Source organism: Pristiophorus japonicus, chromosome 2 (genome assembly GCF_044704955.1).
Source record: "Pristiophorus japonicus isolate sPriJap1 chromosome 2, sPriJap1.hap1, whole genome shotgun sequence".
NCBI classification, from domain to species: Eukaryota; Metazoa; Chordata; class Chondrichthyes; family Pristiophoridae; genus Pristiophorus; species Pristiophorus japonicus.
The window spans coordinates 46,689,066-46,712,031 of NC_091978.1; the positions used below are offsets into that span (position 1 = coordinate 46,689,066).

The 22,966-nt window shown below is 42.6% G+C and overlaps 1 protein-coding gene across 1 annotated transcript; it reads right to left on the reverse strand.

The window, feature by feature from the left end:
- Nucleotides 1-1,956: 1,956 nt before the first annotated feature.
- On the reverse strand, nt 1,957-22,639 carry atp5fa1 (ATP synthase F1 subunit alpha). Its single transcript, XM_070866927.1, has 12 exons — nt 22,491-22,639; nt 21,090-21,168; nt 19,827-19,996; nt 17,638-17,811; nt 16,910-17,076; nt 11,195-11,343; nt 10,276-10,427; nt 9,047-9,271; nt 8,473-8,580; nt 6,929-7,073; nt 4,996-5,146; nt 1,957-2,183 (listed from the first exon to the last, which is right to left on the reverse strand). The coding sequence occupies exons 1-12, from the start codon at nt 22,548-22,550 to the stop codon at nt 2,102-2,104; spliced, it is 1,662 nt and encodes a 553-aa protein (XP_070723028.1). The 5' UTR covers nt 22,551-22,639; the 3' UTR covers nt 1,957-2,101.
- Nucleotides 22,640-22,966: the final 327 nt, after the last annotated feature.

The window sequence follows — 22,966 nt, forward strand, 5'->3', positions numbered from 1 at the left end:
AGGTAGCACACTATTATTGGAACATCCATAATATAATTTTTGGTTAATTGTCAAGCAAGAAATATATCAAACCACAAGTTGAGAGTTCAAAAACATATCTAACTTTACTCCGGAGCTCCAAGATTTTCCTCCAGCATTATTCAATGTACTAATCTCTGATCATCAGTTCGAGTCAGAGCAGAATGGTTTATAATTTTAAAAACTCAGCTCAGATAACATTTGTGGAGAGTGAAAATTAACATTTCAGAACAATAATGTTGACAAAAGGTTATCGACCTGAAACATTAACCGTTTCTCTCTCCAGATGCTGCCTGACCTGAGTATTTCCAGCATTTTCTGCTTTTATTTCAGATTTCCAGCATTTGTAGTATTTTATTTTTGTTTCTGGTTTATAGAAAGACCTGTCTTGAGTCAGTTCATGCACCTAGAATTTAATTATTTGCCTACAAGAGAAATACAATGATTTACCATTTTCAGCTAATTTACCCTCATACTAATATCACCCTATTTGAATAAAGCATAACTGAGATTTCCATTCGTAACAATAATTGCAGTGAATAACTGCACTGCTCAGACTTGCCTTGTTATTGAAACTGTGCCACAAATTCAACTTATTTCCAGCAGGGGTGGAGACAGTATAAATGCTCTAATAATGTACATTGTGCCTCTTGGCTTGACTCACTAATTTGGCAGCTATCGAGAAGCAGAGGGGATGTCTAGAACCCGAATGATATAAAGTTACAGTTGTCCCTATTTGAAATGGTTTCAGAGGTAAATATGAAAGAAAAAGGAGCCTGTAATCAAACACTAGCTGGCATTTAACTGAAAAGTTTATTCTGCAAGATAAGGGTGTTTCAACTTATGTTCTTGAGCAGAGATTGAAGATAGCTTTATTCTGTCAACCCAGACATTGTTTGATGGCCTTGTGTAAAAGGAGTTTACATGCATCAAACTTGTATTATACCAGAGCGGAGTGTATTTCACGGCAGAGCAGGACCTTTATCTGCATCTAACCAAATGTTTCTTGACCGAGGAGCATTTGAAGGGAAGTCTTACTCTGTAGCCTTTGCTGTACCTGCATTTGGGAGTATTTGATGGAGCAGTACATAGTCATCGAACACATATACCAGACTGGGGCGTTGTATGGAGTAGCATAGAAGGCACTTTGTGAATACAACCTTTGTGTGACGCGTCTTGGGAATGCTCGATGCTGCAGCTGGGTCAAATAATGACAAGCGTTCACTCCCTCAACACAACCACCCTTGGTCTTGACCGGAAAATAGATCACTGCTTCCCAAAATAAGCAAGTCTCTCTGTTGTATAAACACACTAGTTAACTGATTGTTGGGTCAACAGCTTTGTAAACATGTGGTAGCATTGCATAGGAAATATGGTGGATCACTAATGGCTCTGTAGATCAGTACACTGTGGTTTGGTGCTGAATTATACAGAGCAGGATTCAATCAGTACACATTTAAAATGTTCCTGCTGGGGTCCTTATTTGTGCTATTTTAAAAGCCGAGCTCATTAGTGTTAGAGATGAGAATACTTTCCATTTCAGATAGCCAGTGTCAGTATCGAGCCAATAATGTGTCTCGGCCTCAGGAGCAGCCAATATTCACATTTCCAGCACCAGCCACTCTCTAGGCACTACACGCTGGATTTCCCAATAAACTCGCCAGTCTCCCACCTGCCTCTCCTCCTTAAAACCCACTTTGGTCACCCATCCTAATTAACCAGTGCCCAACCCCCAAGGCAGCCTGGGTCAATTAGGATGGGCGACCACCCTGCCCAATTTTCCCTTCTATGAACGGCAGGATGTAAACCAGGCAGCCCACTCACTGCTGCTTGGTGAGAACAATTGCCAAGTACTATTGGCCCTGACCATACCATATTCATCAACACCAACCTTTCACCTTAAATGAACATGCAAAGAAAAGGTCAAACTCAAGGGAATCGAGTGGAACATTTTATTCTCTGAAGAGAAAACCTTCTGTACATTTTGAACAAGCGCATAAACCGCTTTCCAACAGTTGATGCGAAGAGGAATCCGAGCACAACAAAACATTAACAAGACGGTTCGGCAAACATGGGAGTGAGCTTACGCCTCGAAGGTGGACAAGAAGTCCACTACGATCTTCTTCAGCTTGCCTTCCACCTCAGGATTGATCTGCCCCTCAGCCCTTTAACAAAAAAGAAAAAGATTCAAATAAAGTGTAGTTCAGACAAATGCGAGGCAGTCCAAGATGAGTTTGGAGTGTCTGTACGTACATTCACATAGTGCGGTAAAAGCATGTAGCGTGGTGAGCTGCAGGCACAAGTCTTCACATGCGACTATGATATATTGACAAGAGCCCGGCTCAAAAGGAGAGGATGGAGAACTTAATATTCCTGGCTACAAGGTATTCACGAAAGATAAGGAAGGACAAAAAAAAAAGAGGGGTGGCAGAACTGATCAAAGAAACTATTATAGCACTATGACATAATTGAGGGGACAAAGAAACAATTTGGCTAGACTTAAGGAATAGAGGACCTATTAGGCTACTGGGTGTATACTATAGGCCAAATAGTGGGAAGGAGATAGAGCAGCAAACTACAAAAATATGTAAAAACTAGATATAGTGATAACTTCAATTATTCCAATATAGACTAGCACAGTAACAGTGTAAAGGGCAAAGAGGGGGAGGAATTCTAAAAATATTCAACTGGAGAAGAGCTAAGTTCAGTGAGTTGAAAAGGAATCTGGCCCAGGTGGATTGGAAACAATTATTAATGTGCCAACAAATTTAACAATGGGGGGCCTTTACAGAAGCGATGATCTGGGTACAGAGGAGACACATTCCCATCAGGGGGAAATAAAGGGTGTTTAAAGCAAGAGTTTCCTTGATGACTAAAGGTAGATATTAAAATGAAACAGAAAAGGGAGGCTTATGATAAATGCAAGATTCGTAATGCAGTACAGAACCAAACTGAATACAGATAGCACAGAGAAGATGTAATAAAGGGAATAAGAGGGGAAAAGAGAGCATGAGAATAGATTAGTGGCCAACATAAAAGGCTTTTATAAACACATGAATAGTAAAAGGGTAGTCAAAGGGCGAGGCCGATGAGGGACAAAAAGGAGAACTCATTGTGGAGGAAGAGGGCATTTTCTTGTGGTGGAGACCAAGGACATGGCTGAGGTACTAAATGAGTACTTTGCATCTGTCTTCATTAGAGAAGAGGATGCTGCAAATGTCACATGAAAGGAGCAGGTAGTAGCAATATTGGATAGGATAAAAAGGAGAAAGCAGAGGTACTTAAAATGTTGGCAGTACTCAAGTAGAAAAGTCACCCAGTCCGGATGGGATGCATCCTAGGCAACCGAGGGTGAAAATTAGAGGCTCTGGACACAACCTCCCAACCCTCCTTAGATATGGGACTGTTTGCCAGAGGACTGGAGGTTTGCAAATGTTACGCCCCTGTTCAAAAGAGGGATAAGCCCAGCAATAACAGACCAATCAGCCCGACATTGGCAGTGGGGAAACCGAGACATCCGGAACAAAATTAACTGGCACTTGGGCTAATAAATGAAAGTCAGCACAGATTTGTTAAAGGCAAAACTTGATTGAGTTTTTTGATGAAGTAACAGAGGTTTGATGTATATATGGACTTTCAAAAGGCATTTGATAAAGCACCGCATAATAGACTTATTAGCAAAATTAAAGCCTGTGAGTTTAAAGGGACAGTGGCAGCGTGGATATACATTTGGGCAAGGGATAGAAAGCAGACAGTAGTGGTGAAGAGTTGTTTTTCACACTGGGGGGTAAGTATACAGTGGTGTTTCCCAGGGATCAGCATTAGGATCACTGCTCTTTTTGATGTATATTAATGACCTGGACTTGGGCATACAAAAAGGCAGCATTTCAAAGTTTGTGGATGACACAAAACTCGGAAAGTAGTGAACACTGAGGAGGATAATGGCAGATTTCAGGATGTAGACAGACTGATGAAATGGATAGACACATGGCAGATGAAATGTAATGGAGAAGTATGTACTGATGCATTTTGAGCTAAAGAATGAGGAGGCAATATAAACTAAATTATACTATTTTAAAGGGGGTGCAGGAACAAACAGACCTGGGGGTGTATGTACACAAATCTTTGAAGGTGGCAAGGTAGGTTAATCAGGCTGTTAAAAAGGACAGAGGATCCTTGGCTTTATAAACAGAGGCACAGAATACAAAAGCAAGGAAGTTATGCTTAACATTTATAAATCACTGCTTAGGCCTCAGCTGGATTATTGTTTCCAATACCACACTTTAAGAAGGGTGTCAAAGCAAGACGAGGGTGCAGAGAAGATTTACTAGAATTATACCAGGGATCAGACATTAGAGAAGCTGGGAGTGTTCTCCTTGGAGCAGAGAAAGTTAAGGGGAGATTTAGAGGTGTTCAAAATGAAGTTTTGATAGTGTAAATAAGGAGACATTGTTTCCAGTGGCAGGAGGGTCGGTAATCAGAGGACACAGATTTAAGGTAATTGGAAGAACCACCAAAGGGGAGTGGAGGAGAATTTAAAAAAGATATATAAAATGCAGCAAGTTGAGAGATTGGAAATGCGCTGCCTGAAAGTATGATGGAAGCAGATTCAATAGTAACTTTGAAAAGGGAATTGAATAAATACTTGAAGGGAAAAATTTACAAAGCTATGGGGAAAGAGCAGGGGAGTGGGACAAATTGGATAACCCAAGAAATAGGAGTAGGCAATACGGCCCCTCGAGCCTGCTCCGCCATTCAATAAGATCATGGCTGATCTGATCGTAGACTCAGCTCCACCTCCCCACCCGCTCCCCCTAACATTACCGAAGAGCTGGTACAGGCACGATTGGATGACTGGCCTCCATGCTGTATCAATCCATGATTCTATTTGTCTTGGTACATTGTTTTGTTTTAGATTATGCAAGTGCCTTTCACAATTTGGGGATGATGAGACTGCTGTTCAGATGACCCGCTTACCTGATTGCCGCCAAGATATCCTGGTGCTCACTCTTCATATGGGCTAAGAAAGCAGGTTCGAACTTTGTGATCTTGCTAGGCTCTATTTTATCCAAGTGACCTCGGACACCGGCAAAAATAACTGCTACCTGCTCCTCGATAGCCATGGGAACTGGAAGGCAAGTACAGGAGTTACTTCACGGACTGGTACAAATGCTGCAGGGAAAAGGTCAAAACCTCTCCCCATAGTATTTCACAACAATGTGATCTCCCACACAAAACATTCATAAACAGCGTCAAGACTGCAGTACCACTGCTGCTATACACACACATTTTGAACATGGGTGTAACATTTGTAATCTTCCAGTCCTCTTGGCACCACTCCCATATCCAAGGAGGATTGAAAGATTGTGATCAGAGCTGCTGCTATCTTCTCCCTAGCTTCACTCAACAACTTCGGAAGCATCCCATCTGGACTGGGTGACTTGTTAACTTTAAGTGATGACAACCTATTTAGCACCTCCTGTCCATCTATTTTTAATTCCATCCAATATCAATATACCCCCATCTCTAGTGCAACATTAACTTCATCCTCTTGTGAAATCAAAGTACTCATTCAGTACCGCAGTCACAATCTCTGCCTCCATAAGATTTGCTCGTTTGTCCTGAATCTCCAGATTAAATGGTCTCTAAATTGTCAGACTGCTTGTCCGGCATCATTTTGGATGAGCAGAACTTTTTTCCCAATTAAATACTGGGAAGACCCAAAGCCATTGTTTTCGGTCCCCGCCACAAACTCCATCCCTCTCCCCAACATGTGTCAGAGGCTGAACCACACCGCATATTTGACCCTGAAATGAGCTTCCGACCACATATCGGCAGCATAACCAAGACCGCCTAATTTCCACCTCCGTAACATCACCCGTCTCCAACCTTGCCTCAGCTCACCCACTGCTGGAATCCTCAACCATGCCTTTGTTACCTCTAGACTTGACTATTCCAATGGCCGCCCACATTCTACCCGACATAAACTAGAGGTGATCCAAAACTCGGCCGCCCGTGTCCTAACTACCCATCACCCCTGTGCTCACTGACCTATATTGGCTCCTGGTTAAGCAACACCTCGAATTTAAAATTCTCATCCTTGTTTACAAATCCCTCCATGGCCTCGCCCCTCCCCATCTTTAATCTCCTTCAGCCCCACAATTCCCCCCCCTCCCACCCATTCCAAGATATCTGCGCTCCTCCAATTCTGCCCTCGAGCATCCCTGATTATATTAACTCAGCCATTGGTGGCCATTCATTCGGTTGCCCAAGCTCTGGAATTCCCTGCCTAAACCTTTCTTTCCTCCTTAAAACCTACCTGGTAACCAAGCTTTTGGTCACTTGCCCTAATTTCTCTATGTAACTCGGTGTTAAATGTTTTGTCTTATAATACTCCTTTGAAGCGCCTAGGGAGGTTTGACTACGTTAAAGCTACATAAATACAAGTTATTGTTGCAGTAATCAACCCCACCATTCTTTTAACTATCCCTTTACTTCTTGTATTTTTAAGATTTTTCTACATGCTTACCGCACTTTTAGCAAAATAAATTCCTTTTGAATTTCCTATTTTCATTTGCTGTCCTACTAATGTACATTCTGATAAAGGTACTGTATGGTGAACTGATACCCTGCACCCAGGGGTACAAGTTGTTATCTTCCATAGGGCAAGAATCCAATCAAATACATTATAGTCAGGAGCTTTTGTGCAAATATGCCTAGGATTTTCAGTTACTGATGCACTTGCTGCATTGCAGACCAATCTCCTATAAAAAGACTACATATGGCACCCCTTATCCGTGTAACTTGCAAAGCAACTATGCCACTAACCATGGTGGAACAAGAGGTAACCCAAATTAAGGAAATCCAGCCATCTCCTTGCATCACAACCTGGGGGGTTACACTCACTCACCGTACTGTCCTTGTTTGAGCAGCTCAGTCAAACGAACACCACGATTCAACAGCTGTTGCGTGGCAGCATCCAAGTCAGAGCCAAACTGGGCAAAAGCTGCCACCTCACGGAACTGGGCCAGTTCCAGCTTCATGGTACCGGCCACCTGTAAAGACCAAGAATCAGAAGTTATTAGAGAGGCCTCAATACTCAAGGGAATCAGGGGTTGGGAATCAGCTAGAGCATTTTGAGGAAATTAATGAATCCAAGCATTTCAACATCCACTCTTGCTAGCGCTGGTTCCATAATCATCCTCCATTTGGAACCTTACCCAACATGACCATTGACAAACGTCAGCAGGCTAGTTGGTTGGCTAACAGAAGAAATAGGAGCAGGAATAGGCCATGTGGTCCCTCGAGCCTGCTCCGCCATTTAATAAGATCATGGCTGATCTGATCTTGGGCTCAGCTCCACTTCCCTGCCTGCTCCCCCGTAACCCTTTATTCCCTTCTCGCTCAAAAATCTATATCTCCACCTTAAATTTATTCAATGACCCAGCCTCCACAGCTCTCTGGGGCAGAGAATTCCACAGATTTACGAACCTCAGAAGAAAGTCCTCCTCATCTCCATTCTAAATGGGCAACCCCTTATTCTGGAACTACGCCCCCTAGTTCTAGATTCCCCCACGAGGGGAAATATCCTCTATGCATCTACCTTGTTGAGCCCCCTCAGTATCTTGTATGTTTCAATAAGATCATCTCTCATTCTTCTAAACTCCAATGAATATAGGCCCAACCTGCAAAACCTTTCACAAGTCAACTCTTTCATCTCTGGAATGAACCTTGTGAACCTTCTCTGAACTGCCTCCAATGCAATTATATCCTTCCTTAAATAAGGAGACCAAAACTGTACGCAGTACTCCAGTTGTGGTCTCACCAGTACCCTGTACATTTGTAGCATGACTTCCCCGCTTTTATACTCCACCCCCCTTGCAATGAAGGCCATAATTCCATTTGCCTTCCTAACACGTGTGGATAGGGCAGAGGTGGAAGAGGAGAGAAGGAGGATTACAGTCGAGCCGGATCTATCCTTGCCAGATGTCCACACTGCCAGCGATGAGGACGTCATCTTATTTTTCATATGTAATTAAGTGGAATTGATGCCAATTTGGTGTGCCTGCTACTCAGCAGACTAAGCATCTAAACTGGGACTTTCCTGGTCTGTGTCATTTCCGACTCAATAACAAACATATATAGCTATCAGAGAAGCCCACTGCTAGATTTAATGTCTTAAGCTCTCTAATTTGACATTTTTGCATCGATTCAAATCATCAAGATCCAGTCCTCTCCCATCTAACAATATTGTTCAATAAGCAATCTTCCGGAGTCAATAAAATGTAGGGACAGGCAGGCCCTCCTTAGAGAATGTTAATTGGAAAAAAAAACACAATTCACTGAAGCAGACGGAGCTGGATGAGAGTCATGAAAGTCCCTGCAGCAGTACCAAACTATTAGTGAGTTGCCAGGCAGTAATCAAAAAGCAGATAAAAGCTATGCTTTGAATACCTGTTTCATGGCTTTAGTCTGGGCAGCAGATCCTACACGGGACACAGACAAACCCACATTGATGGCAGGGCGGATTCCCTTGTAGAACAGTTCAGTTTCCAAGAAGATCTACAAAATAAAGGAGTTACACGATTAAACAGAAAACTACAACATCAGAACAAATAATTCAATGCATGACAAGAAGATACTGCTTACAAGACTACAAATCAAATCTAATGCTAATTCATTCTGCAATATGAAAGCGCAATACATTTTAAGTTTCATTCGTTAATGAAACTGATCAAATCAGTACTCCTGTCCTTTTAATCATTAAAGTTTTGGTACATTTTCAGAGGGCTCTCTTCTGCTCTATGCCTCCCATCAATCCATTGGCCACTGAAGTCCAGCGTAATCCCCCCCTGCAGGCTTACTGGAAATGACCAGCCACCTTGCATTGTATATAGTGATGAGATGTTATTGGAAGATGATCAGTCAGTGCCCCTGAATACATTCACAGTCCCCCTTCCCCAATCTTCAGTGATTCAAAGATTCACTTTTCAACTCGATCTTCAAAAAGAGTGCTTGTACAACTTACCTGACCATCAGTGATGGAGATGACATTGGTTGGAATATAAGCAGACACATCACCAGCCTGGGTCTCAATGACAGGAAGAGCAGTAAGGGAGCCACCACCAAAGTTATCATTCATCTTAGCTGCTCTCTCCAGCAGACGAGAGTGCAGGTAGAACACATCACCAGGGTAGGCCTCCCGACCTGGGGGGCGACGCAGCAGCAGGGACATCTGACGGTACGCAACAGCCTATAAGAGATTGAAGCAAGATCAAGACTACCGTTATTACAAATCTCATTACACTGTAGAATGAGTAAGTTCCTTGGGGTGGATGGTAATAAGTGCATTCTACTGGTTTAAGACTTGATTAAAGAAGCGACCTTACATTGCACTTATCAATGAATGGAATATAAGTCTGGTCCTAATCATCCTCAGCAACTGCATTTCAATAACTTAACTGCCCCAAAAGTGAACTAGCAACGGTTTAAAAAAAAATCTATTTATGGTATGGATCCCATAGCAGAACCTAGAGGATGGAGCCAAGTGGTTCTATTTCAAACAAGATCTTAATAACTGAATCTCTAAAGAAAATGCTCACTGATGAGATCCCAAGTTCGGTTCTTGGTCTGTGCTGAATTAATTGATCTCAGCAAAGGCAGCAGTAGAAGCACTACAAATGTCTGTGCCTCTAGACAAAGCAGTGGGCAGGGAGAAAAAACTCAGCCAGGGTTACTGTCGGTCTTGGCTCAGAAGCTGACCCGCACTGTACATTCACAATCCAGAAACATTAAAAACCTTTAGCAAAGGATAAAAATACATTTGCTACTAAAGGGAACAGTTCCAAGTTTTAACATAAATACAATAGCCAGCACAACTGGCAGGTTAGGCTAAGCAAAAGACATTTCCAACTGGTGGAACAATGATTTTAACTCTAGCCTGTTCACACAAAGATCGAATCACTGACTCAAGATCCAGATCTGGAAGAGTCTCAACACTTGCAATTCTGTCCAGGCTACTGAATCCTTGCCAAAGGGGCTACTACTAAAATAAAACAGTCAGTTGAAGAGAAGCACTGGCAGAAACTTAACAGCAAGTGGCCTTCTTCCTCAACCATGGAAACACAGAAGGGAGAAATAACTTTTGGAAGACAGAAAACAAGTGACCAACCAGAAATCTCAGGCAAAAAGAGAAAGGAGGAATCTAAAGCAATGGCTGTGGTTCAAAGCCACCCAGGAAAACAAAACAGTACTGACCTGTTTCGACAAGTCATCGTAGATGATTAGCGCATGTTTGCCATTGTCTCTGAAGTACTCTCCCATAGAGCAGCCAGAATAAGGGGCCAAGTACTGCAACGGGGCAGCATCGGAAGCTGTGGCAGAGACCACGATGGTGTATTTCATGGCATCTAGAAAACAAGTCAGAAACACAGGTAGAATTATTCGGTGCATGATCATTCAAAATGCTGATTGACATCAGTGTAGAAGCTATTGCACTCATGCTGCTTATGACTCAATATTTCTTGTGATCACTTACACCCACTATCATTTTACCCCCACTTTCTATAGGATCCTGGATGACTCTATTGTCCAGGAGAGCCAATGCTAATTGTAGAACTCCTACCACTGTCCCTTCCAAAATCAACATAAGCTCTTCCAAGTGTTTTTGCTAAATATCAAACCACTGATTTGGAAAAGTCAGCAGTCTTTTCCTGCACAAATGCCAAACACAGATTTGATCGAGGTGTTCAAAATCATGAGGGGTCTAGACAGTAGACAGAGAGAAACTGTTCCCATTGGCAGAAGGGTCGAGAACCACAGGATACAGATTTGAAGTGATTGGCAAAAGAACCAAATGCAACATAAGAAAAAACTTTACACAGCGAGTGGTTATGATCTGGAATGCACTGCCTGAAAGGGTGGTGGAGGGAGTCTCAATTTTATCTTTCAAAGGGAGTTGAATAAGTATCTGAAGGGGAAAAAATTGCAGGTCTATCAGGAAAGGGCAGAGGAGTGAGACTAGCCGAGTCAGCACGGGCTCAATGAGCCGAATGGCCTTCTCCGTGTTGTAACCATTCTGTGACTCTATACAGCATAAATCTTTATTCACTGAACAGACATATTTAAGAATGCATTGCATTTAAAATAATTATTCCTCCTACTGCTCTAATCCTACCTGCGTCTGTCAGTTTCTTGACCAGCTGAGCCACGGTGGACCTCTTCTGACCAATAGCAACATAGATACAGTACAGCTTCTTCTTCTCATCAGTGCCTTCATTGAACCTCTTCTGATTGATGATGGTGTCCATGGCAATACCAGTTTTGCTGAAACAAGAGATGTCGCATACATTACACAGGTCACTTCAGACTTATAGCAAGTTTGTCAGTCTCAGCCACAGACCAAAAACATCTCAAGCCCATTAACTACTCTGATAGGTTAACTGATCTCAGTTAGGGTAGCAGTCAAAGTGGTCTCCATGCCTCCAGATTAGAGGGGAAAAAAAAGAACAGCTATGACCCCCCCACTCCTAACTAGTCACTACTGCTGGAAGTGCAATGTGGACATTTGGAGCTAGGTGGTGGTGGGGAAGTGGAGGGCAGTTTTCAAGTTTTTGACATATCCGCAGCATGCCATCCGGCCAGCAAAACTCACCACGAATGCTGGTCACTTACATGAAGTACCAGAGTGCCAATGGAATTGTACCCCAGCGAGGGGCCAATAATAACTTCAGGAGAGATGGAGAGGACACAAGACTAGTGTCGCGTCTTCACTCCCCATCACAGCAACCCCAAGCAAGGCCAGCTGGAAGTGACCAGCGGAACGATCCATTAGCTCAGCATCCAATACTACCCCACTCTGGATCTATTAACTTAATTCAAATTCATCCCCTGGACCTGATGGCTTAAGATCCTAGGGTCTTAGAAGTAGCTGCAGAGATAGTGGATGCATTGGTTGTAATCTACGAAAGTTCCCTGGATTCTGGAGAGGTCCCAGCAGATTGGAAAACCACAAATGTAACGCCCCTATTTAAAAAAGGAGGCAGACAGAAAGCAGGAAACTATACACCAGTTAGCCTAACATCTGTCGTTGGGAAATTGCTGGAGTCTATTATTAAGGAAGTAGTAGCAAGACATTTGGAAAAGCATAATTCAATCAAGCAGAGTCAGCATGGTTTTATGAAAGGGAAATCATGTTTGACAAATTTGCTGGCGTTCTTTGAGGATGTAACGAGCAGTGTGGATAAGGGGGAACCAGTGGATGTGGTGTCTTTGGATTTCCAGAAGATATGTGATAGGGTGCCACATAAATGGTTACTGCACAAGATAGTTAGCATGGATAGAGGATGGGCTCACTAACAGAAAAAAAGAGTCGGGATAAATGGGTCATTTTCCAGTTAGCATACAGTAACTAGTGGTGTGCCGCAGGGATTGGTGCAGGGGCCTCAACTATTTACAATCTATATTAATGACTTAACATAGAAACATAGAAAATAGGTGCAGGAGTAGGCCATTCGGCCCTTCAAACCTGCACCACCATTCAATGTGATCATGGCTGATCATGCAACTTCAGTACCCCATTCCTGCTTTTTCTCCATACCCTTTGATCCCTTTTGCCGTAAGGGCCACATCTAACTCCATTTTGAATATATCTAATGAACTGGTCGCAACAACTTTCTGTGGTAGAGAATTCCACAGGTTCACAATTCTCTGGGTGAAGAAGTTTAGAAACATAGAAACATAGAAAATAGGTGCAGGAGTAGGCCATTCGGCCCTTCTAGCCTGCACCGCCATTCAATGAGTTCATGGCTGAACATGCAACTTCAGTACCCCATTCCTGCTTTCTAACCATACCCCTTGATTCCCCTAGTAGTAAGGACTTCATCTAACTCCTTTTTGAATATATTTAGTGAATTGGCCTCAACAACTTTCTGTGGTAGAGAATTCCACAGGTTCACCACTCTCTGGGTGAAGAAGTTTCTCCTCATCTCGGTCCTAAATGGCTTACCCCTTATCCTTAGACTGTGACCCCTGGTTCTGGACTTCCCCAACATCGGGAACATTCTTCCTGCATCTAATCTGTCCAATCCCGTCAGAATTTTATATATTTCTGAGATATTCCCTCTCATTCTTCTAAATTCCAGTGAATATAAGCCTAAGTCGATCCAGTCTTTCTTCATACACCAGTCCTGCCATCCTGGGAATCAGTTTGTTTAACCTTCGCTACACTCCCTCAATAGCAACAATGTCCTTGACCAAAACTGTACACAATACTCAAGGTGTGGCCTCACCAAGGCCCTGTACAACTGCAGTAAAACCTCCCTGCTCCTATACTCAAATCCTCTCGCTATGAAGACCAACATGCCATTTGCCTTCTTCTCCGCCTGCTGTACCTGCATGCCAACTTTCAATGACTGATGTATCATCACACCCAGGTCTTGTTACACCTCCTCTTTTCCTAATCGGTCACCATTCAGATAATATTCTGCCTTCCTGTTTTTGCCACCAAAGTGAATAACCTCACATTTATCCACATTATACTGTATCTGCCGTGCATTTGCCCACTCACCTAACCTGTCCAAGTCACCCTGTAGCCTCTTAGTAACCTCCTCAGAGCTCACACTGCCACCCAGCTTAGTGTCATCTGCAAACTTGGAGATATTACACTCAATTCCTTTGTCCAAATCATTAATGTATATTGTAAATAGCTGGGGGCCCAGCACTGAACCTTGCGGTATACCACTAGTCACTGCCTGCCATTCTGAAAAAAGACCCGTTTATTCCTACTCTTCGCTTCCTGTCTGCCAACCAGTTCTCTATCCACGTCAATACATTACCACCAATACCATGTGCCTTAATTTTGCACACGAATCTCTTGTGTGGGACCTTGTCAAAAGCCTTTTGAAAGTCCAAATACACCACATCCACTGGTTCTCCCTTCTAGAAAAATTCCAGAAGATTTGTCAAGCATGATTTCCCTTTCATAAATCCATGCTGACTTGGACCGAGAGGAGATCTCATGGAAATATATAAAATTCTGATGGGACTGGACAACTTAGATACAGGAAGAATGTTGCCAATGTTGGGGAAGTCCAGAACCAGAGGACACAGTCTAAGGATAAGGGGCAAGCCATTTTGGATTGAGATGAGGAGAAACTTCCTCACTCAGACAGTTGTTAACCTGTGGAATTCCCTGCCGCAGAGAGTTGTTGATGCCAGTTCATTGGATATATTCAAGAGGGAGTTAGATATGACCCTTACGGCTAAAGAGATCAAGGGGTATGGAGAGAAAGCAGGAAAGGGGTACTGAAGTGAATGATCAGCCATGATCTTATTGAATGGTGGTGCAGGCTCGAAGGGCCGAATGGCTTACTCCTGCATCTATTTTCTATGTTTCTATGTCACTGCTTTCCAAATGCGCTGCTATTACATCTTTAATAATTGATTCCAACATTTTCCCCAGTACCGATGTCAGGCTAACCGGTCTATAATTCCCTGTTTTCTCTCTCACTCCTTTTTTAAAAAGTGGGGTTACATTAGCTACCCTCCAATCCATAGGAACTGATCCAGTCTATAGAATGTTGGAAAATGACCACCATTGCAGTCACTATTTCTAGGGCCACTTCCTTAAATATTCTGGGATGCAGACTATCAGGCTCTGGGGATTTATCGGCCTTCAATCCCATCAATTTCCCTAACACAGTTTCCTGACTAGTAAGGATTTCTTTCAGGTTCTCCTTCTCACTAGACCCTTGGCCCCTTAGTATTTCCGGAAGGTTATGTGCGTCTTCCTTTGTGAAGACAGAACCGAAGTATTTGTTTAATTGGTCTGCCATTTCTTTTTTCCCCATTATAAATTCACCTAATTCTGACTGCAAGAGACCTACATTTGTTTTCACTAATCGTTTTCTCTTCACACATATATATATAATATATATATATATTATATATATATAGAAGCTTTTGCAGTCAGTTTTTATGTTCCCTACAAGCTTCCTCTCGTACTCTATTTTCCCCTCCTAATTAAACCCTTTGTCCTCCTCTGCTGAATTCTAAATTTCTCCCAGTCCTCAGGTTTGTTGCTTTTTTCTGGCCAATTTATATGCCTCTTCCTTGAATTTAACACTATCCCTAATTTCCTTGTTAGCCACGGTTGAGCTACCTTCCCTGTTTTATTTTTACGCCAGTCAGGGATGTAGAATTGTTGAAGTTCACCAATGTGATCTTTAAATTTCTGCCATTGCCTAGCCACCGTCAACCCTTTCAGTATCATTTGCCAGTCTATCCTAGCCAATTCACGTCTCATACCATCGAAGTTACCTTTCAAGTTCAGGACCCTAGTCTCTGAATTAACTATCACTCTCCATCTTAATGAAGAATTCTACCACATTATGGTCACTCTTCCCCAAGGGGCCTCGCACAAGATCGCTAATTAATCCACTCTCATTACACAAGACCCAATCTAGGATGGCCTGCTCCCTAGTTAGTTCCTCGACATATTGGTCTAGAAAACTATCCCTTATACACTCCAGGAAATCCTCCTCCACCGTATTGCTACCAGTTTAGTTAGCCCAATCTATATGTAGATTAAAGTCACCCATGATAACTGCTGTACCTTTATTGCACACATCCCTAATTTCCGGTTTGATGACATCCCCAACCTCACTACCATTGTTTGATGGTCTGCCCTTTGGTGTTCCGCAGCTCTACCCATACAGATTCCACATCATCCAAGCTAATGCCCTTCCTTACTATTGCGTTAATCTGCTCTTTAACCAGCAACAAGAGACTTGGATGAAGGGACCGAGTGTAATGTAGCCAAGTTTGCTGAAGATACAAAGATGGGTGGGAAAGCAAACTGAGGGCACAAAAATCTGCAAAGGGTTACAGACAGGCTAAGTGAGTGGGCAAAAATTTGACAGATGGAGTATAATGTGGGAAATGTGAGGTTATCCACATTGGCAGAAAAAAAAATACAAAAGCAAATTATAATTTAAATGGAGAAAAAAATTGCAAAGTGCTGCAGTCCAGAGGGACCTGGGGATCCTTGTGCATGAAACACAAAAAGTTAGTATGCAGGTACAGCAAGTAATCTGGAAGGCAAATGGAATGTTGGCCTTTATTGCAAGGGGGATGGAGTATAAAAGCAGAGAAGTTCTGCTACAACTGTACAGGGTATTAGTGAGGCCACACCTGGAGTCCTGCGTAGTTTTGGTCTCCGTATTTAAGGAAGGATATACTTGTATTGGAGGCTGTTCAAAGAAGGTTCACTAGGTTGATTCTGGAGATGAGGGAGTTGACTTATAGGCCCAACCTACACACATTGGAGTTCAGAAGAATGAGGGGTGATCTTATCGAAACATATAAGATAATGAGGGAACTCAACAAGGTGGCTGCAGAGAGGATATTTCCACTCCTAGGGGAAACTAAAACTAGGGGACATAATCTCAGAATAAGGGGCCGCCCATTTAAAACTGAGATGAGGAGGAATTTCTTCTCCAAGGGTTGTAAATCTGTGGAATTCTCTGCCCCAGAGAGCAATGGAGGATGGGTCATTGAATATATTTAAGGCGGCGATAGACAGCTTTTTGACCAAAAAGGGAATAAAGGGTTATGGGGAGCGGGCAGGGAAGTGGAGCCGCGTCCATGATCAGATCAGTCATGATCTTATTAAATGGCGGAGCAGGCTCAAGGGGCAAATTGGCCTACTCATGCTCCTATTTCTTATGTTCTTGAATTACTCATTCGACACTTGTCAAAACAGTATTGACAAATGCTGTTTAAGCAGAGCATTGTGATGGAATAAAGCAGCTAGTCAGCCCACTAATCTTATATATATATACCATCTCGGATCCTAGTTTTAAAAAACTGCTTTAATATATATGACTCTTACCCAGTCTGTCTGTCTCCAATGATAAGCTCTCGCTGTCCACGGCCAATGGGCACTAGACTATCTACAGCCTTAATGCCAGACTGCATGGGCTCACGCACTGAGATCCTGGGGATAATACCAGGGGCTTTCAGTCCCACACGTCTACGGATCTTAGCTCCAAGTGGACCCTGTTAGAGAAAGGCAAATACTGATGTTTATGAGGAGGATTCAAATTTCTACAAGCAAAAGGAACTAAAAAAGGAGACAGGACAGTTTGACTAAGTCACTCCAATGACATGGCGAGGTCAAGCTTTACCAACTGGCTGCATAACGAGCTGGAACTGGTGTTCAGCCCAGAGACCAAATTTTAGAATCTAGATCACAGCCCCAGAATGGAGCACAGCAGAAAACATGCATTTAAGGGGAGCCTAGATCAACACAAGAAAGGAATAGAAGGATATGCTGATAGGATTAGATGAAGAGGGGCGAGAGGAAGCTCGTGTGCAACATAAACACCGACATAGACCAGCTGAACTGAATGGCCCAGCTCTGTGCTTTAGACACGATGTAATTCTATGTTTAAAAAAAGTTGAAAACACGGTGAAAATTACATTAAAAAAAAGTTGAAGCATATATTTCACTGCATGAACAGTATAGCATCAAATATACTCTTATACTAGTAGTACTATCAGGAGCTAGGAATAATCCTGATAAACATTAGACCAAAGCAGTTTCTGAAAGCTCCTTACCTTTCCGTCAATGGCATTACCCAGAGCATCTACAACACGGCCAAGTAGCTCCTCTCCTACAGGGACATCCACAATGGCACCAGTTCTCTTCACAATGTCACCTTCCTTGATCAACTTATCATTACCAAACACGACAACGCCAACATTGTCAGGTTCCAAGTTCAGAGACATTCCCTGAAAGACACCAATTGAGTTAGTAGAAGGCATATGAGCACTCGAGTACAGATAGAAACTATTGGTTTGTTCATGGGTGTTAATACAGCTTCCAGTCAATTACCAGGATGCACATGGGAGCAGCCCAAGACGATCCTCATGCAGATGTTTCCTTTTTGTAACGAGGTGTGTGCGAATCTCTATGCCACCAGAGCATTTTTTTTGAGCAAAAAAAATCTCCCCTTCTTCTGAAGGCATGGACTTCCTTATGTACTGGCCAGTATTTAGCCCAAGTGGCCATTCTTCAACCTACAGAAGTGTTGGCAGACAGTTCAACAGTGGCCCCATTATAGTGGAGACCAATTCTCTCTCCATCCAGCATGCACTTGTCAGGAGTTACTGGATAATTATTTAGGATGTTAAAGGCAAATCGTGTGGTGTACATGGATTTCCAAAAGGCATTCAACAAAATGCCACATAATAGGTTTGCCAGCAAAATTGAAGCCCGTGGAATAAAAGGGATAGTGGCAGCATGGATTAGAAATTGGCTAAGTGACAGGAAACAGTAGCAGTGAACAGTTGTTTTTCAGACTGGAGGAAGGTATACAGTGGTGTTCCCCAGGGGTCAATGCTAGGACCACAGCTTTTCTTGATGTATATTAATGTCTTGGATGTGGATGTACAGGGCAATTTCAAAATTTGCAGATGATAAAACTTGGATGTATGGTGAAGAGGAGAATGATAGACTTCAAAATTACAGACAGGCTGGTGGAATGGGCAGATGAAATTTAACTCAAAAATGTGAAGTGAAGCATTTTGGTAGAAAGAATGCAGAGAAGCAATATAAACTAAAGGGTACAATCCTAAAGGAGGTGCATGAAGAGACCTAGGGGTATATGTGCACAAATCGTTGAAGGTGGCAGAGCAGATTGAGAAAACGGTTAAAAACATTTACGGGATCCTGGGCTTTATGTATATAGGTATAGAGTACAAAAGCATGGAAATTATGAACCACCTGCATAAAACACCGATTCGGCCTCAACTGAAGAACTGTGTCCAATCTGGACACTGCATTTTAGGAAGGATTTGAAGGCCTTAGAGAGGGTGCAGGAAAGAATTGAGAATGGTTCCAGGGATGAGGGACTTCAGTTACGTGGATAGACTGGAGAAGCTGGGGTTGTTCTCCTTAGAGCAGATTTGATAGAGGTATTCAAAATCATGAAAGGTCTGGCCAGGGTAGGTAGAGAAACTGTTCCCATTGGCAGCAGGGCCGAGAACCAGAGGACACAGATTTGAGGTGATTTGTAAAAGAATCAAAAGCGACAAGAAAAAACATTTAAAATGTTTCTTTCTTTTTTTTTTTATACACAGCGAGTGGTTAGGAGCGGGAATGTACTGCCTGAAAGGGTGATGGGGGCAGACTCAATTTTAGCTTTCAAAAGAGAGTTGGAGACATACATGGTAGGTCTACAGGGAAAGGGCGGGTGGGTGGGTCGAGCTGAAATGCTCTTGCAGAGAGCCGGCATGGGCGCGACGGGCCGAATGGCCTTCTCCCATACTGTAACCATTCTATGACTAAGAACAGAAACCCTGGCTGAATTACCTCTGCCAGGTACTGAGGCTAATTGTACTACCACCATGATCCTGGCCGAGATCAGCTAACTCAGCATCTTCTGGGAATCAAACCTGGGACCTTACAACAAAAGGTCTCTAGAATAGGAGCAGAGACCACTACAGAGGAAAGAACTACCAAATTCATATTCTCAATTACTTCAAGCCCTTATTAATTTTCAAGTGTGGTCCAAGTCATAATTTGCACAGGACCAAGGAGAAGTGAAAAATAAGCTATCCCTCCAACAGTTAGAGGCCAGGAAATCTCAAAAAGGAAACAATTACTGTTACTGGCGATACTTGGTTGTCACGATATAAATTTACTAACTGTCTAGAGATTCTACATACACGCAAGTTAGAGTTGAAGGACATAAATAGATTTTGTTTTCCATCAATTCATCACAAGTACTTTAGTGTTCAGTTACCTTCAGGCCAGAGGAGAATTCCACCATTTCTTCAGCCTGCACATTCCTCAGACCATACACACGAGCAATACCATCTCCGATCGACAGCACTCGGCCAGTCTCCTCCAGCTCAGCAGAGGTGTCAGCTCCTAAGATACGTTCTTCCAGAATTGAGGAAACCTCTGCAGTACCTAATGGAAAACACCAGAGATTTTAAATTATAGTTGAGGAGATATTGGAGATTCTGGGACTATTCCCACAAAAGCAGCAAAGGCCGAGAAGATTGAAGAAGTTTGTTTTAAAATCATGAAAGGATTTGATAGTGAAATGGAGATTCACTGAATTGGGCAGGCTGGGTTATCAATTTAAAATCATCACAGACTGAGAAGGTGCAGGGGAAACTTCTTTATACAGAGGTTACTAGATCATGGCAAACTTTGCCAGAGGGAATGGCTGAAACGGAGACCATTGCATCTTTCAAGACAAAAGTGGATAAATACTTCAAGGAGTGCAAGATACAGATTTTTGAGAGTGCAGGGCCATGAGTTTAGTTTAGGATTGCTCTACCTCGGTGATGACAGACTCAATGGGTCGAATGGGCTCCTATGCTGTGAATTGTTATGTTTCTACGCAAGAGCAAAAAAGGAGTCCAGGCTAGCTAAATCATGGCTAATTTAAATCAAGATTTACTGTAACTACAGACAACTAAATAGAAAATGTCTGGGCAAACCACCATTCCTGGCTATCTACTATAACCAATAAAACAAAATACTCCAAAATGCATTTGATTTTGGAAAACTTATTCAATTTCCTGACAAACCACATCCAATGCAAGTAAAACACAATTCAAAATTAAGCACCACTATGGGGTTTGGCATTCTTAAAGCAAAACAACTCTAGAACACTATCATAAGATACTGAAAAATTAATGATAGCATTGAGACCATATTAAGGTGATGATGTACCCACTGGCACCCCAATGTGGAGCTTGTCATAGGTCAATGCAGGTTCAAACCGATCATTCCCTTGGTCCGTGGCAGGCCATCACTTGCGCCACACACCAGAACAGAAAGCAAGTCACCTAACCATGCTCACATTAAACCAACCTTGAGTTAATTACATGATCTGAAGCCAAGCAAGGAATATAAATCCAAGGATAAAACAAATCAAAGGGGAATGTAACTGTTGACACTAAGGTTGACTTCTTTCATCTTCTCCTATAAACATTGAAATGTGAATGTCTACAAATATTAAGTTAGTCAAGGTCCTTTTCTGAAGACTGACCAGTCTTTTGAAGCCATGTCCTTGAAGTGTGAAGATTCTTGGTGCCTACAAAGGCTGCAGGAAGGGCATGTCTTGCCACCTATAAAGAAGACAACATAAAATAAAAACATTTTCCCCAAACAAACCCAGTACATAAAACAATTTAATAGCATTCTAGAGAATGTAGGAAGTAAGTCTCTAACGCAGGAATAATTCACAGTACTTCCACAGTGTTGCTTTCAAATTCAATATGCAGATTACCGTTGTGCTGAATTACTTTTGGTAAATTTAAGTTACATTCAGCTTTGGTTTATGGCAAGACCTGTGGACAGGTTTTACATTAGATGATTTGCAAGTCCGGTTCAAAAACATCACCACACACCTCATTCAAAAGAATGAAGACTTTTTTTTCTCCTCTATCAGTGATATGGCTGCATTGACTGCCCATCCCTAGCTGTTCTGGAAAGGTGGTGGTAGATGATCAGTATGTATCAGTAAAAATAGAAATATTATTTAACCAACTTAGTCAAATGCAATCTAATTCATAGATTGGAAAGGGTAGGTTTAAAAAAAACACTTACTCAACTGAATTCCACATCTGGTATGATTGACCTTCACTCCGTCTCCCAATTAAACATACCTAGAGGTAACCCATTGCTATTGTACAAAATTTAAGATTTAGTACATCTTGCCTAAAAACTAACCAACCCAATATCACTGACAATTAATTTAACACAAGGTCACAACCTCGTAACAGATTACTGTAACTAGTTACAGCATCAATGCAAAATATATAAATATTTCTGTTCAACTGAATATACAAAGCAAATCAATTATTTTATACAATGCCATTCCTATAAACCCTATATAACCCTGGTATAAACCCTAGGTACAGTATCAATCCAAAGGATTAAAAAGGGTTAGCATCTTGCTAAACCAATTGTCAAATATTAAATATGGCCCAATTAAATGCAACAAGAAAAAAAACCCTACAATGTTCTTTACAATTTTCAAACTCTAACCACAAAAAAAAGCAATTAATTCTGGAAATTAATCTACACAAAAAAACGGCATAAATGCAATTTACAAAAGGCTATAAAGGGCGATATTGTAAATCAAGTGACGGTCTGTACGAGACATTGAGGAGCTGACCTTCAGCAGGACGTGGTCAGGGAACCTCTCTCACAGACCCAGGGGCTGGGTTAGAAAGCTGCATGCTTGACAAAGCCCTCTTGCAATATGCACAAAACCATTTTAAAGAACTAACTAAATCCCCAACAATATACAGCTCCTGCTGAAAGTCACTGCAGGCCTCGCCAGCTGCCTTTCCAAAATGGCGGAGAAGGCGGCTCCGGGACATTTTATTCCGCTCGCCGGTGACATTACAAAAAAAACCGGCCTTTTGGCTTTCCCGGCGCTTACCTGAGCCCGCTGCCTGGGGAGAGATCGCGCGAAGGCGGTTGCGAGGCGGACCGACAGCATAGTTTCGGGCTTTCTGTTGCCTGCGGTTCTGGCTCGGAAATTGCCTTGCTCCTCCTCCGAGCGGCTCTGGAAAATGGCGGCCGGCTCACCGGCAGCGCCGCCCCTCAGCGGGAGGTCACCCGAGCCACAGCGAGGCTCCGCCCACAACCCGGAAGCACATTGCTGCTGGCTCAGGGCAATCAGTGCACTTAGGAAAGTGACCTTCTCTGGAGCAGTACAAGGTGCAGGGAGAGGGCACACTCCTGATTGAAAACCCTTCATGATTTTCAACAGCTCTATTAAATGTCTCTACATTACATTACCAACTGTGGCAGGCACGGCCAAGGTGGCCATTAACCGCCCTCTCTTCTGTGGCTATGTTCGAGCCAGGGTGTCCCTGGAGGTGGAGCACGCGGTGTCCACCAGTACGCTCGCGG

Bases quoted from the DNA above. Each gene is read 5' to 3' on its own strand.
- atp5fa1 (XM_070866927.1), bottom strand. From the start codon at position 22,550: ATGCTGTCGGTCCGCCTCGCAACCGCCTTCGCGCGATCTCTCCCCAGG. The intron at 9,272-10,275 runs GTCAGTACTGTT...AATCTCTTATAG, and splicing joins ACGATGACTTGTCGAAACAG to GCTGTTGCGTACCGTCAGAT. The intron at 7,074-8,472 runs GTATTCAAAGCA...TGGTCTTTACAG, and splicing joins AGACTAAAGCCATGAAACAG to GTGGCCGGTACCATGAAGCT.